The following is a 19,017-nucleotide window of genomic DNA, read 5'->3' as shown; positions in this document are numbered from 1 at the left end:
TCCCACGGCCGGATGTTCAAGGTCCCTACCATTCTGAAGTTCATAATTCCTAGAGATGGTCTTGTGACTGTCAGCTGCTTTCAGACAGAAATAAATTTCATGTAGGATATTAAGTAAATTTTCTACACGTTTCTCTGGTCTTCGTTCATGAGAAGAATATGAGTTGGGCTAAAATCCTTTTGATGGACTTACTCTCAAATGGTAAAACCAATGAAGGCAAACATGTTAAGTAACCGAGGAATCTGGATAAAGGGTAGAGAGCAATGCTTGGTATGAATGCAACTTTCCAGTAAGTTCGAAATGATTCCAATTTAAGTGACCAAAAAGTTCTCTTTCTCGCCTTACTTCCTCACAAAGGATCTGCAATGTGAGCATGCAGGAGACTGTACGCGGGCACACCATCCCTGACTATGGGCCTGAATGTGAGCTACTTCAGGTGATCAGCAGGGACACCCACCTCCCTGCCCTCCAGCGGCTGAGGTCCAGCACGGCCGTGTAGAGCACATCCACCAGCCCCAGGGTCTTCTCAGGATCGAGGCTTCTCTGCAGCAGGGACATGGTAGCGGGGTCTTCCTTCAGGCACCTAGGCAGGAGGCAGCCGTGTCAGTCTGGGTGGTACTGCTCTGAAAAAGGGTCCCAAGTAGGCTTTGTACAAAAGGCTACAATGTTTACACGCTTTGGGCACCAAATGAAAATTCAGTAATTAAAGACCAGTTAGAGAATGACAAGGCTAACAATGGAACTTTCTGCTGTGCAACGGGAGGAGAAAGCCACAGGGGCTGCGATCACCCTAGATTTCTAATTCTCTCGAGTCTGTTTGGTAGGAAGAGAAGGGTTCAGTGGAGGGGCTATGTTCTGGGGGCCCTGATGCCCTCTTACTGTCCACACTGGCTCCACCCTTGACTTTCTGTCCTACTGTGTTCAGATTCTAGGATCTGACACCCTTTCCAAAACACCCTTGTCCCCAAGAAACTAAAGGTCAAAGGAGGGACAAACCTGGACTCACTGCAAACTTCAGGTAAGCAGCAAACATGGCCTTCTCACATGAGCGAATGTTTTCCCTTTCCAAGCTGACCACTTCAGCCCGCATCCCCTCTCCTCCGAGCTTGGCCATCCCTGCCACTTCTCCCCTTCTTTCCCATCACAACCCTCATGTCACCAAAAGGAGATCTGGTCCCTCTTCTTACCACTAATCCACCCCCTCGAGTGCCTGTGCCTGCACTACCAGCCTGCCCCTCAGGTTATGGTCAGGGTGGAAGACAAGGCCTGCTCTGCCACCGGCTGACTCTCCAGCTGAGCACTGCATGCTCTGTACCCTCCTGCTTTCCTGAGGACCCCTGCTCACCTAATCCTCCACCCCCATGACATTCACCTGGGCCAACAAACTGGCCTCACAGACCAGCTTCTTTCTCTCAGCCCCACATTCCCCTCCAGATAATGCTAAGTTCCCTACTCCCCCTTTTAGCAAAACACTTTGTCTCCTCCTCTTCCTGACCTCCTAGTCTCCCCTCACCCCACTCCTGCTGGGCTTTGGTCCCCATAACTCCACTAGAATAGCTTTTATCAAACACCTTTGATCTCGCCAGTGTCAGAGGTCAATTACCAGTCTCTATCTTTCTCAATCTCAGCAACTTGTGCAATGCTTCTTTCCTCCCAGAGCACTATCATCTGTAGCTCGGTGACCCCAGACTTGCTCAACTTTCCTCCCACCTGGCTGGCAAGCTCCTTCCTGGTCTCCTCTGCTGACTCCTCCTGCTCTGCTTCCCTGACCTTGGTATGGCGGCATGTCTTAGGCTTTGTTCTTTCTCCCCACAACGCTGCATCTGGTCCTGTAGCTGTACAGATCATCTTCCCCAGAAGACTCAAATTTCCTTCAGCAGCCGACCCCCTCCTCCCAAACCCCACTCTCCTGAATCTAACTGCACACTTGACATCTCTTGGGCACATCTAACAGGCAGCTTGGTCAGCACAAGTGCTTCCTCTCCTCTCCATCAAAAACCACTCTGAAACCTATACACTTCCTCTGTAAGTACACAACACAGCCATCTACCCCAAACCTCGACATCATCTCTGGCTACCTGCAACCCATGCCAGTCCACCAGCAAACCAAGCACTTCTCGCCACCTCTTTTATTACAGCTCTACTCCAAGAAACCACCAGCATCTGTGTCTCAGGACCAACCTCCCAGCTGGTCTTCTCTCCCCTACTGCTGTCCCTCCCAGCCCACCCTCCACAGAGAGCCAGAGTGAACCGGTAGCGCCAATCAGAACACATCACTTCCCTGTTTAAAACCCTCCAGCGGCATTCTGTCAGGACTGAAATAAAATCTAAACAACCCTTGGGGGTTTCTGTGACCTTATCCCTCCTGTATCTCTGACCACACCTCTCTCCACTGTCACCTCCATTACCCTTGTCCCAGTCACAGGCTTTGGCTTGCTCCCTGAATATGATGGATTTGCCCACATCTCAGGACCTTTGCTTCTGCTGCTTCTGCCCAGCCTTCTCTCCTGAAAGCTGCTTCCCACCATTCAGGTCCACGGTGCCCATTCAGGGTACCTCCACCAAGAGGCCTCTTCTGAGAGGCAGAACCAGGAAGATGTTGTCTGTCTGCTGCTAGGCACTCTGGCAGATAAGTGGTAAAGTCAACAACTTGCAAAGCCATCTAAGAAGGCAGCAGCACTCTCCAGCATGACTGAGGGCTTGCAAAGAAATAGGTCTCTGAGGATATGAGCCAGCCAGCCTCAGCAACACTGCGAAAGGCAAGCTCTGCCAGTGCCCAACCAGACCCTGGACTCCCGGGAGAGATTCTTGGCCGGTGGACCTGGCCAGGGTTCATGTACCCGAGTCTCTCAGCCTGGAATTCCTGATTATTAGGACATCTTTGCTCTGTGCTCCCAAGCCACTCCTGGCTGTGATTTGGCTGGTCACATATGTTTGCTCACTAGGAGAGCATTTGCTGGTCATGCGGAAAGAAGTACTACAGTTGCTGGGGAGATTAATTTTTCTTTCTGAAAATCAATAAATCGGCACTTTTATTAATTCATCAGTCCTGAGAGTTGATGGATAGAATCCCCTTAAGAGATGAAAACCATTCTTTTGGCAAATCACGTAGACTTGCTTAAAACCCTCCACCTGTTCTTAGAAAATCCAAGTCCCTTGGGGACACTGCAAGTCCTAGCTTCTGTGAGTCTCTCTCTTTATGACCACCCACCACATCTCTAGCCATGCCAGTTCACTCCTCAGAAATCCTTTCCCCATCTGCTCTCTCCATGGCCAGCTCCCTTGCAATGTCTTATCTTCAAGGATGGACCCTTCGTGACTGGCCTCACCCAAACAGCCTCCCCTCCCCAGTGCCACCCCTGTCATTCTCCATCATGTGACATTATTCTGCTCCTAGCCCCTCAAACATGTGCCAGGATTTGAACTGAACTCTTATGCTTGCTAGCTGTCCCCTCACCATCCCTCCCACTACAAAGTCGACTCTACTAGGGACAGAGAGCCCATCTGTCTTGCTCATACTTAAATTCCCAGAGCCCAGGCAGTGTCTGCCGCACAGAAGGTATTTAGTAAGTATTTGTTGAAAGAAAGAATGGATGGACTAAAATAAGACAGTTAAAAAAATCTAAATAAGGTATTACTTAATTTGGAAAAAAAACATATATGGCAATGGGACACTCCATTTTATTAAACGCAAAGCATATAATAAATTCTTTTTTTTCCCCCTAAAGACTTTATTCATTTATCTGACAGACAGAGATCACAAGCAGGCAGAGAGGTAGGCAGAGAGAGAGGAAGGGAAGCAGGCTCCCCGCCGAGCAGAGAGCCCGATGTGGGGCTTGATTCCAGGACCCCGGGATCATGACCTGAGCTGAAGACAGAGGCTCTAACCCACTGAGCCACCCAGGCGCCCCTATATAATAAATTCTTGACTGCCTTTGCTAACTATTTCATTTTTCCGAAGGTGGAGTAAAGCAATCACTTCTTTTGGCATTATTCTCAACAAGCACATAGTTTATACTTTGAAAGAAACAAAAATATGTATTTTGAAAGCTTTGCACTTTTACCAAAAGCAACCACCAGAGGGAGCCTCTCCAAGAAATTATAGTCTATAAGGTCTTTTGTGGAGGTTCAATGAATTACAAAGAATGAATTACTCTCAATGAATTACTCATGATACATAGAGAGTTCTGGAAGTAAATTGCAGTGTTCACCATTTTAGTACTAGTCATTTATATTCACTCAATTATTCAAAAATTCAAACTATTTTCTCTAAAATGAGAATCCTGGTTAAGTTTAATATTTTTCAGTAAGAACCTGAGTTGGAAAACAAATTAAGAATTCAGGGACACTTGGGGCACCTGGGTGGCTCAGTGGGTTAAGCCTCTGCCTTCAGCTCAGGTCATCTCAGGATCGCAGGCTCCATGCTGGACTCTCTGCTCAGCAGGGAACCTGCTTCCCCCTCTCTCTCTGCCTGCCTCTCTGCCTACTTGTGATCTCTCTCTGTCAAATAAATAAAATAAAATCTTAAAAGAAAAAAAAAGAATTCAGGGACACAAAAATCTTACAGAAAAGTGAGCTTTTGGCATGTTTGATAGGAATGAAGAAATGTATATAAATTAACAATATGTCATCTCAATAATCAAATAAAAAACTTAGTGGGGGAGGAAACTGAAAGAAGGGAGGTTTTGGGACATGAAGTAAACTTCTCACCCTCACCTGATATATCAACAAGTCCTAAGACTTCGGCAGAGTCTATCACTGGACCCCCACATTTCAAGGAGAAACGGTTTAAATAAAACTCCAGTGTATGACCCAGCTACCATCCTGGTCCATACAGGCACCAAGCGTGCCATCACGCCTTACTTCCTCTCTCTTTCTTCCTACCAGAATGTTTCAAAATTTTTCTATATGGTTAAATACTCATTCATATCATAATCTTTTTTAAAATTTTTTAAAATATTTTATTTATTTGACACAGAGAGTGAGATCACAAGTAGGCAGAGAGGCAGGCAGAGAGGGGGGAGGGAAGCAGGCTCCCCGCTGAGCAGAGAGCCGGATGTGGGGCTTGATCCGAGGACCCTGAGACCATGACCTGAGCCGAAGGCAGAGGCTTAACCCTCTGAGCCACCCAGGCGCCCCTCATATCATAATCTTTTTTTTTTTTTTTTTTTTAAGATTTTATTTATTTATTTGCCAGAGACAGAGGGAGAGAGAGTGAGCAAGCACAGGCAGACAGAGAGGCAGGCAGAGGCAGAGGGAGAAGCAGGCTCCCCGCCAAGCAAGGAGCCCGATGTGGGACTCGATCCCAGGACGCTGGGATCATGACCTGAGCCGAAGGCAGCCGCTTAACCAACTGAGCCACCCAGGCGTCCCCTCATATCATAATCTTAATAACAGAAGTCTTCCAACACTTTCAACAGCTCCGTTTTTGCAATTTATTAATAAAGTTATGATACCGCTCTGTTAGCTGGATCTATGCACATCACAAGGATAAATCCCCAGAGGCAGAACTGTAGAACTCCTGAGGTCAGATTTCTTATTTTAGGCTCCTGATACATTGAACTGCCCTCCAGAAAGGCCATGTGATTTATCCACCTCCTGTGCCTGTTTTTGCACAGTCTGGCCAAAACCTTTATTTTTTATTCATTTTTTTAAAAAATTATTTATTATTCTAAAACAATTTAACAACATCTGGGCAAAATGACATCATATTGTTTCTTTTTTTTTTTTTTAAGGTTTTATTTATTTATTTGACAGAGATCACAAGTAGGCAGAGAGGCAGGCAGAGAGAGAGAGAGAGAGAATGGAGGAAGCAGGCTCCCTGCTGAGCAGAGAGCCCGATGTGGGACTCGATCCCAGGACGCTGGAATCATGACCTGAGCCAAAGGCAGAGGCTTTAACCCACTGAGCCACCCAGGCGCCCCGACATCATATTGTTTCTTTACTCACCTTATCAGGTGAGGTTACACATTTTCTTCATCTATTTGTTGACAGCTGTGTTGTTTACGTTATTTTTTGGCTACCTATTCATGCACCTTGCCCATTTTCTTACTCCTTTGTAGGAGCTTCTGTTTTAATAAACTAAGAAGAGGGGCACCTGGGTGGCTCAGGGGGTTAAAGCCTCTGCCTTCGGCTCAGGTCATGATCCCAGGGTCCTGGGATCGAGCCCCGCATCAGGCTCTCTGCTCGACGGGGAGCCTGCTTCCTCCTCTTTCTCTCTCTGCCTGCCTCTCTGACCACTTGTCATCTCTATCTGTCAAATAAATAAATAAAATATTTAAAAAATATATAAATAAAATAAACTAAGAAGAATACTTTATCTATTGTAAATTTATAAATGTAATTAAATAATAAAAAATAAAAATGGCTCAGTCTGTCCCCATACTTCTAAAGGCACGAGCTCAAGATCATCAGGGTTGTTACTGGAACAAAGGAGGAGAAGGGATTCTATGTTCTATGCCAGCTTTAGAGAAATACTGGTGACTTAGGGAAAATGAGGTACTCTGTTCAAAAGCTGTGGACTCAGTAATAAAGAGAAGATAATATTGGTCATTATGATCCATGAGTACATAACATTTTACTTATATTATTGGTCAAAAAGACTATTTTTCAGACATCTTGGCTTCCTTCTCATGGACCGATAACCACTGCCCGTGTACCCGCCCAAGCAGCAAGACCTGACATGCGGTTTGTCCAAAACAAAGCAATCTTTTCAAAGATGTGTACACTTCAATCAGAGCCTAGGCTTGTGTTAATAGATGAGTCACGTTACCATGTGGACGGGACTTGAACCACAATTCTGGAGCCCTCTAAACTTATCTGGGGGGCATATGCTTCTTTATTTTCAATCTGTGCTGTGTCAACTACCACCTAAGAGAGAGAAAGAAAAAAACAACAATCAGCTTTCCGAGAGGCAAATGGATCACAAACAAATCTAATACATGAGCCTACTGACGTGAGTGACTCTGGCAAGGCGGTCATGCAGAGGCCACTCCAGAGCCCCAGGAAGACAAGCACAAGTAATAAAGATGACTGAAGACAGTTATACTTTAATGAGCAGAAACCAAATTCTGGGTGTAGGATGTACTGAACTTTGTAAGGACTTTCAGTACTTTTTCCAAACCATAAATATGTTAATTAGGAATTATTTTGTTTCCTTTATTTATTTTAGTATTTCTTTTTTTACTTTATGCACTTGAAAGAAGTAAAACCATCATTAAAAATCTAACCACAGCTTCAGAAAAGTCCATTTATAATGACTGAATACAAGCTAGAAGTGGATGAAGCTTTTTTAATGGATCATCTTATCCTCAGCCATCAATAAAAACAGAATTAGTTCAGAAAGGTAAAGATGATTCTTCCCTCACTGATTTCTTCTGTTCTTTTCTTGCCCCCCACCTTTTTTTTTAAAGCGAGAGAGAGAAAGAGAATGCATGAGCAGGGGGTAGGTAATGAGGGGCAGAGAGAGAGAGAGAAGCCCAAACAGGCTCCATACCCAGCATGGAGCCTAACGTGGGGATCTCACAACCCTGAGATCATGACTTGAGGCAAAATCAAGAGTCAGAGGCTCAACTGACCGAGCCAACCAGATGCCCCAATGATTTCTTCTTATTTGGAATAGAGTCTTTAACATTACACAGATGATGTAGTAGCCTAGGTAGAGATTTCGACAAAATGATGAATATATTTTCAAATAACTAATTTAAGAAAATAAGCATAAAGCACTTTAAAAAGTGCAAAAGTGCTTTATGTCGGTGGAGCATCCAACTCTTGATCTCAGGGTCATGAGTTCAAGCCCCACATTGAGTACAGAGATTACTTAAAAATAAATAAATAAATCTGTTATATTGCCAAAGTCATGCAAAGCTGCTTATTTTGATTCCAAATTCAGCCTCTAATGGAGCTGATTTCCACTGCTGCAAACAGAATTCCCAGAGCTGGTCTGCAATGTCCTTTGGAAAAGACTTCCTGTCCAAGTAATAGCCATTGTTAGACCAGGCAGGTGTTTCCTCTCTCCGCCCATCTGCAGAGCCATAATCTAAAGGTTCTTTGTCAATCTCACACAAAGGTACTCTGGGAGCAAGGAGTTAGGAACTGGAAGAAGTTTCTGCTCTCTCAATAACATGGGACTTTTTTTTTTTTTTTTTTTTTTTTAAACCTACAGTGTTTTCCCAGAACAGTCTGTGTCCTTCTACCTAACTTTACTCACTCATTTTTGGAGAACTTATGCCATGGTTCTCCTAGTTTCAGCTAAAATGTTCTCTGGGAATATGGATCAATTTCCTAGAGGCAGTAGGCTCTCACATACTTCAGCAGGGGGATCTCCAACTTACTCCTTACTCCTTCTCTTAGGGGTTCCTGTAGTAAGAACTAGAACCTAAAGGAAGCATAAGTCACCTGGCCCTATCCAAGGCATCGCACCCCTGAGCGAGGACACCTGAGCCCTCACCCACATGAAACAAGAGGTCTGCATCCTCCTCACTGCTCCATTCACAAATAAAGTAGGAATTAAAGTAAGAAACAGTTCTTTAAACTTTCTTAATCTCGAATTAGTCTGCTGTAACCTCTGACTAAAATGCTGTATGTTGGGGCACCTGGGTGGCTCTGTGGGTTAAGCCTCTGCCTTCGGCTCAGGTCATGATCTCAGGGTCCTGGGATCGAGCCCTGCATCGGGCTCTCTGCTCAGCTGGGAGCCTGCTTCCCCTTCTCTCTCTGCCTGCTTCTCTGCCTACTTGTGATCTCTGTCCGTCAAATAAATAAATAAAATCTTAAAAAAAATAATAAAATGCTGTATCTTTTCAAAAAGTAGCCATTTAATTCTAGAAAGTAGAATCAAGTATGTAAGGTTATATGGGTCTTAGATGCCAAACAAAAAGCTAGACGGTGATTTCAGATGTTGATTTCCTGATTCCGCCCAACTCTGACAGAAGTTACTCTTCTCTCCAAAGGTGAAAGGACTAAACTTACTTTATAGCCAAGAAGGAGAGAAACAAAGCTGGGATACAAAGTGACTGGTCAGGGGACGACTTACACCATGGCGGTTTCTCAGAGGAGGTGGTATTTGAGCTGACAGCAGGAAGCTAAGGAGTAAGTCACATAAAGACTAGAGAGGAGGAGTCCCGGGTAAAAGGAGCAGCCAAGTGCAAACGCCTGAGACAGGAAGAAGCCTGGCACATCTGAGACTCCACTGTCACTCCAGGGTAGGCAAGCCAGGTAAAGAGGCCCTCCCTGTCAAATCATTACGGATGTTGTTTTCTTTAAAATGAGGAAAACCTGCAACATCATTTTGGAGCTAGGATCCTGGCAAATACGTGCCATGAATCTATAAACGGAAACAAAAGGGCTTTTTAAGGCTGCTGTTCCTCTACCTTCTCCATGTGGTCTGTACCCTGCAGGACTGATGAACTTTCAAAATGATTCAGTATTTACACACCTGTGCCCAGACCACGTGCCCCATGCCGGACACACGGCTCCCTGCTCTCTCTCCCCTGCATCCCACTAGACTACTCACCAGTCCGGCCTGGCCAAAGAGCAGCTGCACGGCAGTCTTGCAGGCGCCCCGCCATGTGGACGGGCACACCTGGTTCAGTACTTCGGTCACAGGAAGCTCATCCCTGGGTGTGATTCCATTGTAGCAGCCCGCCTCCTTGATCAGCTGCAACATCGTATGCTACAGATTGAGAAGACGAGAGCTCACCGCCCAAGATAAAGCTGTGCAAAATTCTCAAATGTGTCGAAATGAATTGACAGGTACACAGCAGTCCTCCAGAAAAATGCACTTTTGTTTCAGTGCACCCCCCCATCACGTCATTTTCGTGTCTCAAGCAATTGTCATCAGATACCCTCAGAGAATACAGATACACGTGCATTAATATGTGCATGTGATTTCTATACTAGCACAAAATACAGCATCAGATAGCCATTTGCTTGATGCAAATCGGTGAGGAATTTGGAAATTCTGAATTCCTCTAAATAAGGAGACAAAATCATCTGGTAAAAACAAATACCAATGAAAACCTCAACTTTATTTTGGATGACCAAGTGGTCAGGTATGCAGGCTCTGGAAACAGACTGCATAACCTCAAATTCCAGTCTCCTCCTTTCTGGCTGTGTGAGCTCAGGCCTTCGTTCCTCCAGCCGTCGAACAGAACAGAGCAGCACCACCTCAGGTGAGCTTTAAACGAGACCGTGCACGTGAACCCTTGGCGCCATGCCCGGCACACAGGACGGCCCATGAACAGTCATAGTCACTACAGTAGTATGACAAGACTTCTTATTTAATTCGCAGAAGTCCACTAAAACCTCAATTATAAAATAGTATTTTTATAATGTACTTTCAAAACACTTTATGTTAAACATTTAACCCAACTATGAATAAAACCTGGCAAATGTCTCATTAAGGTAAGTCACCACAGTCTGCTCTTAGACACCAATTTACTAATACCTCCTGCTTTGACTTCAGTTTTGTTTTTTAATATCTATTTTTTAAAAGCCCTTAGGTGTCCCTGAAGAACTGTTTCCACGTTCGCACCCGGTTGCTAAAACCCCATGGAAAGCTACCGTCTTAAGTTTCAGGTTGTCGGCGGCCGATTCGTTGAAGGAGACGCCCTTCAGGAAGTGTGATCCTATCTGCACGGGGACGGTGGGAAGCTCACACTGCATGGGCTGCGGGGGGGTCTGCCGCCGCCCTGTCTGCTGTGCCTCAGCCTCGCTGCAGCAGCCCTGCGAGAGGTTTGGAGAGGAGAGGGGAGGAGACGAGAGGTGACCCACGGCACACCAGCCCCAGACACCAGGCTCACTTGGGGTGGCGGGTCTGCCACCCCACAGCTCCCTAGAGCAACCAGAGAGGAAAGCATACCTGTAAACTGGCTTCAATTGCCTTTGGATTCAGGTGGAAACCAGCTTTCATTGCATATTCACAGTGGCCTAAACTTTCCAGAGCTATTTTATAAGCCTGCAAAGAAGTTGTTTTGTGAAGAATCAAGATTATATAGATCATAAAATGATCAGAAAATGACATCATAAAATGACAATGTCCAGTGACAACAGAAATATAAAAGTTCTATAGTTAATTAAAAGGCTTCGGGCCAACTACCATCTTACTATTCTTCCCAATTGGCTCAATATCCCAACTTAAACTCCCTCCCATGTTCCTGCCCTCGGATAACTATGTGCCAGTTCTAAAACACTGACCTGCAAAGCACTGTCGATCTTCACGTTTAATTCTTTGAGCTGGTGCTCAGGAATCGGCGCGCTCTGGGAACAGAAGAGCTGCTGAACCTCGATGCCTGCCAGGCGGCCGTCACAGCCTCTTTCCCTCAGTCTGGATGTCGCCTGCAACAAGAAACAGTGGCTGATAGGTGACAGAGAATGTGAAAGGCATGAGCAATATTTAGAGAACAAGAAACAAAAAATCAAACACAACTAAGTTAAAGTGAGAAACTCTCTAAGCGTGAGAGGTACACCAGACATTCTGGATTGTCTGTATTACCAGGTGAGAAGCCAGAAATTTAGGAAGACAAAATCAAGCATCTTGAAGTGAGAGCAAAGCAGGGCACCTGGGTTGCTCAGTGGGTTAAGCCTCTGCCTTCAGCTTGGGTCATGATCTCAGGGTCCTGGGATCGAGCCCTGCATCAGGCTCTCTGCTCAGCGGGGAGCCTGATTCCCCCTTTCTCTCTGCCTGCCTCTCTGCCTACTTGTGATCTCTCTCTGTGTCAAATAAATAAATAAAATCTTAAAAAAAAAAAAAAGAGAGAGAGAGAGAAAGCAAAGCTGACACAGCACCACTTAAGAAACCCTGGAAAGAAGACACACCCGTCTGCTATTAATTTTGTTTTGTATGTCAAACCATCACATTTTTTTATTTCTCTGCTTTAAAATACAGAGAGGCTAGAATATTGGCACTTGGATTTTCCAGAATAATAATAATAAAAAAGAACATGTAAGGTTAGGTGCTCCTCTACACCAAAGTAAAAAGTCATGCCAACACAGGACAGGAAAAAAAGGTACATTAGAATGTTAAAGGGAAAATAGTATTTTTAAATCTGCACCAAAAAAATTAAAAACTTATTGTTTGGTCATTCAGTGTTTATGAAGAGTACATAATCAAGACAGAGAAACAAGAAAAAAATGAATCAATGTCTTGCTGTGATGAAATGTAAGTTACCTATCCATGTGGGTCAGGACCAGAGAGTACAGAAAAAAATATATTTAATTTCTTAGATGGGAGAAAGAATTCAGAATGAACTGTCCTTCAATTTTTCCATGTCCATTTTTGTTGCAACAATATTTGTGTAACAAATGACATTTTTTAACAGCTGATTTTTGTTCTTTTGTTCTTCTGGTTTAGGAGTTGTAAGATTTACCAAAATTGCAGTAAGGTAATTGGCAGCTATAATGCTATACAGTTCCCAAAGCTCCACAAATGACCTATGACTACCATTCCATCCAGTCCCTGAACCCCAAGAGTCCACAGTCTAAAACCATCTGACTCTCTTTCTAAGACTCTTTCACTCAACTATTTAACCCGCGAGGGTGGGTGTCACTGGATAGGCAGTCAAGCCCCACAGCCTGGTCCTTACCATCCTGGAGCTGATAGCCTCATGGGCCAAACTAAAACATGAAATACATGTAAAATGGAGGAAAACCCCAGACACTGAGACATCAGCATTTCAGTTATGAGTTCACAGAGGAGGCGGTCAGCAGAAGTGTGGGATGGATGAGCAGACATGTCAGCAAAGAAACCAGAACCCAGGGAGCAAGGGGGACAGTGGCCACAGATAAGGCTACTGAGCAAGGCAGGAACCAGACTGTGGGACGAGGCAGGTCAAGGTGAAGGGTCTATACTTTACCCTAAGGAAATAGCAACACCATCCACTTTTTTTTTTAATACATTTTTTTTAAAGATTTTATTTATTTATTTGACAGACAGAGATCACAAGTAGGCAGAGAGGCAGGCAAAGAGTGAGGAGGAAGCAGGCTCCCTGCTGAGCAGAGAGCCCGATGTGGTGTTTGATCCCAGGACCCTGAGATCATGACCTGAGCCGAAGGCAGAGGCTTTAACCAACTGAGCCACCCAGGCGCCCCAACACCATCCACTTTTAAATGGAGAGTGATGAAGGATGATAAGACAGGGAGGAGAAAATGGAGTTCATTTACTGCAGGTGTCAGGGAAGAGTAGTGATTGCCTAAATGAGGGAAGTGACAGAAAGGGACAGATCTGGGATAAAACTTTGGGGGTGGGACCTTCAGGGCTTATGGATTGGATGCGGATATGATGCAAAGACAGGAAGGCAAGTCTTAAGTTTTTTGGCATGAAGGACCCAGTGTGGGATGGCAGCACTTGCTAGCATGGGGAAAATCTGGGGAGCGCCAGAGGTGTGGGGAAAGCTAAGACTGAGCCATAAGGATACCTGAGGTAAGCAACAGCTGAACACAGGGGCCTGGAGTTCCTGTATTCCAGTGACCAGAAGTGGACTGGTCACACATATTTGAGGGGCCCCGGCACACAGGCAGTTTTTAAAGTCCAAGGCTAGATGGAGACCCTATAGGAGGAAGGGGGCCCAGAACTGAGCCTTGAGAAACTGACATTCATAAGTTGTGTTGAAGAGGGGAAGCTAGCGACGTAGACAGAGAGAATGGCCCAGGAGGTTAACACCGGGTTCAGGGATGCCACAGGAAGAGAGGGTCTCCAAGGGCCCATGTTGTCGTGAGGGCTGGATGGAGTCAGATGGTTCCCTGGATTTAGCCACACAGAAGGCCCCAGTGACCCTGAGAAGAGAAAGCCTGTTCTTGTGCAGGAATGGAAGCCGGATTTCAGTGAGCTGAATGATGCCATTTATATACAGTTTTGTACTGTGCAAAATAATTACTGATGTTCTCCACAGATACATGCATACAGAGTAAAAATATATAAATATACACAGGACTCACAAACTCCTAATTCAAAAGAGGCTATCACTACAAAGGAAGGGATGTGAGTAAGACAGTAAAAGGTACAAAGGGAACTCAGCTGCATTTGTAAATAATATTTTTTTCTGTTAAAAATAACAGGCATGAATGGGGCACCTGTTTGACTCGGTAGAGCACGTGACTCTTTTTTTTTTTTTTAATGATTTTATTTATTTATTTGAGAGAGAGAGAGAGAGAGAGCATGAGAGGAGAGAGGTCAGCGGGAGAAGCAGTCAGGGAGTCTGATGTGGGACTCGATCCCAGGACTCCAGGATCATGACTGGAGGTGAAGGCAGTCACTTAACCAACTGAGCCACCCAGGCGCCCCAGAGCACGTGACTCTTAATCTCAGGGTTGTGAGGTCAAGCCCCACACTGGGCACGGAGCTTACTTAAAAATAAGTTAAGTGAGTAAGTAAGTAAACAAAAGGCATGGAGTAGCAACTGGTAAAAAGTTAAGATTCACTTGATGAAGCTAAAAGGAAGACAGAGGGTAAATGGGACATTTCCTAAATGCTTGAAGTGTTTCATAATAATCTTTTTTAGAACGACTCAAAGGTGTGGTGGACAATTCTTCCAAGAAATTGGCTGTAAAAAGAGCAGAGAAACAGGGCAGGACATCTCTGGATACCAAAGAGTATTAAAGTGCCTATAAGAAATGTGCTGTCACTGCCCACACCCCACCTGGCCGCCTGGCCAAGCACGGACCCTTGCAGCCAGCTCTGGCCCGTCTTTCCAGACTGAGGCTCCAGCCTTTTCTCCCTGGTCCCTCTTCCTTGAAGCTCTGCTGCACGGCTCCTGGTTGGAGACAGGGCCTTTTCTCTGGGCTCCTGCACCCCGCACACCTCCATCACAGCTCTTTCACCCCGTTTTTGTAGGCCTTTCCTCTTGGAGGCTAGGGAAGGAAGCCGTCACCCCGGTGCCTGGCCCACACCCGGCACCCAGCGGGCCCCTTCACAGAGGCAGTCACCGTCAAATGAAGGAAAGAGGGAATGATAACATTCAAAACTAACACCTCTAGGGGTGCCTGGGCGGCTCAGTGGGTTAAAGCCTCTGCCTTCGGCTCAGGTCATGATCTCAGGGTCCTGGGATCGAGCCCCACATCGGGCTCTCTGCTCAGTGGGGAGCCTACTTCCTCTTCTCTCTCTGCCTGCCTCTCTGCCTACTTGTGATCTCTGTCTGTGAAATAAATAAATAAATAAAATATTAAAAAAAAAAACCCAAAACCTAACACCTCTAAATGAAATACTGGTTTTAGGAACCAACAGGCAAAGGTAGTCTGGAGCCTCCGCTATTTGAACACAGGGCACCCATCTCCCCCAAGTCAGGGTTACCTCGGCAGCGCCCCGCCAGGAGCGCACAGCTTCCTCCAACTCGGGCGTGTGGCTCATGCTGGATAAGCCGCCGCCGCCATTCTTCTTCTCTGGCACAACCACCTCGGCAAAGCAGGAGTGAGCCACGGGCTGGACCTTCTGTAAGGCCTGGGTCAAAAACTGGAAATGGACCTGCACCACTGTCAAGAAACATCGCCCCAACACCTGTGAAAACAAGAGAGCCGGGGGGGGGTTAGCGGGTGGGTCGCCACCGCCATCAGTGCAGTACCCTGTTAACCATCAGTGTGAGCAGGAGGTAACAGAACCCGGAAATGTGAAATCACAGCAAGTTTGACAGTCAGCCTGCTTCAGCACGATCTCTGTTCTCACGTCTGTCTGCACCGGGTGCCTCATGTCTACAAGCCAAAATGTTGCAACCGAATAGCAAAGCCCAAGTTTCAAATGGGCCTTCCCAGTTCCCACCAGCCCCCACTCCCCTCAAGTGGACTCTGGCTCACCCTAACCCTGGTTGTCTTTGGGCTCCTAACGAACCAGAGGAACCCACAGTTCCAGTTATGCGTACACAGGATTCAGAAGGCACAGTAAAAGCCATGCGAATGAAAATCTGAAAGGTCAGTTTGACCATAAGAATTTTATTAGAAATGGAATCCAAAGATACAAGTTATTTTGGTAACAGTGTTATTAACATAGCTGTATGTCATAATTCCAGTCTTAGGAAACAAAGAAACAAAGCTGACAGACCAGTCTTCTAGGAGTCAACAAAACATACTGGATGACTATTTGTCACAACAGTCAAAACTCACTCTCCTGATACCTGTCAGTAGTTAGTTGGTTGAGGGAGCTGTCCATCAGCAGGGACTATACACAGGGGCGCCTGAGAGGCTCAGTCAGTGAAGCAAGCGTCTGCCTTTGGCTCAAGTCATGATCCTGGGGTCCTGGAATGGAGCCCCGCATCGGGAATCCTTGCTCAGCTGAGTCTGCTTCTCCCTCTCCCTCTGTTCTCCCTGTTCTTGTGCTCTCTCTCGCTCAGGTAAATCAATAAAATCTTTTAAAAAAATACTATATACATAATACATGCTAATACATACTGTTAATATGTAACTATAATAATTTATATGCCAAAAAATACTATATACCATTAATATTTTAAGATACAAATGTGCAATGCCACCCTTGGCAATGGCCAAAACTATTCTGATTTTTTTTTTTTAGATTTTATTTATTTATTTGACAGAGAGAGAGAGAGAGAGCGAGCACAAGCAAGGGGAGTGACAAGCAGAGGGAGAAGGAGAAGCAGGCTTCTGCTAAGCGGAGAGAGTAAGAACTTGTCATATGCAAAGCAACTTGAGCAGAGAACTTCCAGATTACTGAGAAGTTCTCTTAAATTTTTAGTTGTTTTGTCCATACTAAATTTGACAATAATAACAAAACTATCTTTTATCATGTTCCATAACATTCACCATATTTTCCATGGAGGGTCTATCATATTTCATTGGTTCACACAGTAGATGACTTACTCAAGAAATTACTTTATTGAGTTTGCAATTTATTCAACTGGTAGGAGCACAGCTGAGAGGGCCCGCTTGCTGCTAGCACTCGGTGCACTGCCTTGGGGAGGGGAAAGGTTGGGGAACTGTTTCCACTGCCTTTACAAGGAACTAAAATCTGATCCTGGTGCCCACCCTCTGGCCCAGTCCTGTCCCCTGAAGCACCTAAAAGTAAGACTTGAGTTGGGCCTTCTCACATCCCAGTACACATTTTAGATGTTGTCCTTTTCCATCACCACTGGTCAGAGATCTGCTTCCTGGAGAAAGTCAGGCAAGTTTCAGCGGTAACATCTGTTCGCTCTGATTCTCCCCTGTGGAAGTCACCAGGGCCAGACTAAAACAAATAAACTCACACAAATCTCACACCAAACCATCAGCCCTCTATGGAGAACAATTAGAGGCTGAACTCCCACCCAAACCTCCTGGGTTTCCACTCATACCTGCCTCAAAGCTCCTTCTCATGACTAGTCTATGCCAGCTGGAGCAGGGTGAGGGACACAGAGGAAGCGTCCTAGCAACCCAGAGTCACGTGACAGAAACAGACTGAACAGCATATATTTCGTATTGTACATAGCAGCAGCTGGCCTTCACAGAACACTCCGTGTGTACATCACCTATGCTAAAGGTTTACCATGGAGCACCGCATTTCATCCTCAGAACAATGGTATGGAGTCATTCCCATTTTATAGACAGTAAGACCGAGGCACAGAAAGGTTATGAAACTTTGTCAAAGGAACACAAACTGGTTGTAACAGAGTGGTCACTTGGCTCAAGGGTCTATGCTCTTGGCCCCTGTGTCCCACTGCCTCCAACAGGCTAGAAACGGCTGGATACAGCTGTGGGCTGGCAGCACCGAGACCAGGCACATGACACACTCAACCTTAACTGGCCTAGGCCGGAGTGAGGGTATCCTGAAGCCCCACGCGGCACAAACACAGGAGGAGTGGAGCTGACTCCTCAGACACAAACTCTTCCTCCTCCTCCTTCCTCAGCCTCTTGGCAGGCTCTGGGGAGGTGGGAAGAAGAGGAAGTGGAGACGCCAGGTACCATGTGCTCTGGGGTCACGTTCTTACAGCTTCTGACAAATACAACCAAGACATTCATTTGTTCAACACGTATGTAGTGTACGAATACTGGGTATGTACAAAGCACAACAAAAGGCCAAAGGACACTACAAAAGAGACAGTAGCAAGTCCTTGTCCTCATGAGGGTTTCTTTCTGTCTTTGTGTTTTTTTTAAAAAAAAAGATTTATTTATTTATATATATATATATTTATTTATTTAAGGGAGAGGGAGTGAAGCACACTCCCCGCTGAGCGCGGAGTCGGACACAGGACTCCATGCAGGACTCAATCTCTGGACCCTGAGATCACGACCTGAGAGGAAATCAAGAGTCGGAGGCTCAATCACACTTTCTAATGGTGGGGAACAAACTGCTAAGTCAATATTGTATGTCGGGGGCTGCTGGAGAAGGAAAACAAAGGGGTGAGGCGGAAAGGAAAAAGCTCTCTGAGGAAAGGACTAAGGGAAGAGGAAACCACTTTTCCCCTTCTAAAAGGGAAAATTCTGGGAAAAGCCTGATGCGGGGTCCCCAGGTCCGGAATAGGCCCATGCTGCCTGATGGGAGGACAGGGCTGGGGTGTGTTCCTCTTGTGGGAGGAGGAGGATGCTGCTGCAGGGATAAGGGGGGGAAGATGCAGGACAGTTTAAAAGGCAGACATTCGCTATGTTGTCTCCACCATTTTTACATGTTTGACCTTGGATGAGTCATTTAATTTAAATTTCTTCCCTGTAAACAAGGAATGATGAGAACCAGAGTTCAGCAATCTCTCCCCTGCCCCTTCTCTCTGCCCTTCCCCAGGATAGATGCAGCATCAGTCCCAATTACAGCTGCAACAAAATATCTGTGTTGTGAACAAGTCACTAAAAGCCATCAAACAGAGCTCTGCTCTAAAGGCTTACAGTAAGAGACGCATAAACACTGTGTTCTCTTGAGAGAGGACACAGCTCAACCTCCAGCCTGCCTCTACCCATCTCCTGTCATAGTCCAGGTTTCCTCCTGTAACAGACCCCACCGGCCTCCACCAGACCTGGGCCAGTCCTTGGGGCTTCCTGACGAACCTGGAAGGAAATACAGACTCTAACGCTGTGAATTCGAAAGCATGCAACCTCAGGGCCGTGGGCAGG

At 45.8% G+C, this 19,017-nt stretch overlaps 1 protein-coding gene across 4 annotated transcripts in view; it reads right to left on the bottom strand.

The window, feature by feature from the left end:
* The window catches only part of GARRE1 (granule associated Rac and RHOG effector 1), an 81,195-nt gene that overhangs the window by 11,686 nt on the left and 50,492 nt on the right, over window positions 1-19,017 (bottom strand). For all 4 annotated transcript variants that reach the window (XM_032842028.1, XM_032842029.1, XM_032842031.1 and 1 more), the window contains exons 3-9: window positions 15,284-15,487; window positions 11,194-11,334; window positions 10,859-10,954; window positions 10,561-10,722; window positions 9,512-9,670; window positions 6,773-6,870; window positions 458-583 (exon numbers count right to left, since the gene is read on the bottom strand). In XM_032842028.1, coding sequence (XP_032697919.1) covers window positions 458-583; window positions 6,773-6,870; window positions 9,512-9,670; window positions 10,561-10,722; window positions 10,859-10,954; window positions 11,194-11,334; window positions 15,284-15,487 — 986 coding nt within the window. The remainder of the gene's footprint in view (window positions 1-457; window positions 584-6,772; window positions 6,871-9,511; window positions 9,671-10,560; window positions 10,723-10,858; window positions 10,955-11,193; window positions 11,335-15,283; window positions 15,488-19,017) is intronic.

This window comes from Lontra canadensis, unplaced genomic scaffold (genome assembly GCF_010015895.1).
Source record: "Lontra canadensis isolate GAN:19392208 unplaced genomic scaffold, GSC_riverotter_1.0 scaffold125, whole genome shotgun sequence".
Taxonomy (NCBI): domain Eukaryota; kingdom Metazoa; phylum Chordata; class Mammalia; order Carnivora; family Mustelidae; genus Lontra; species Lontra canadensis.
This window is presented reverse-complemented; position numbering and strand designations above follow the sequence as displayed.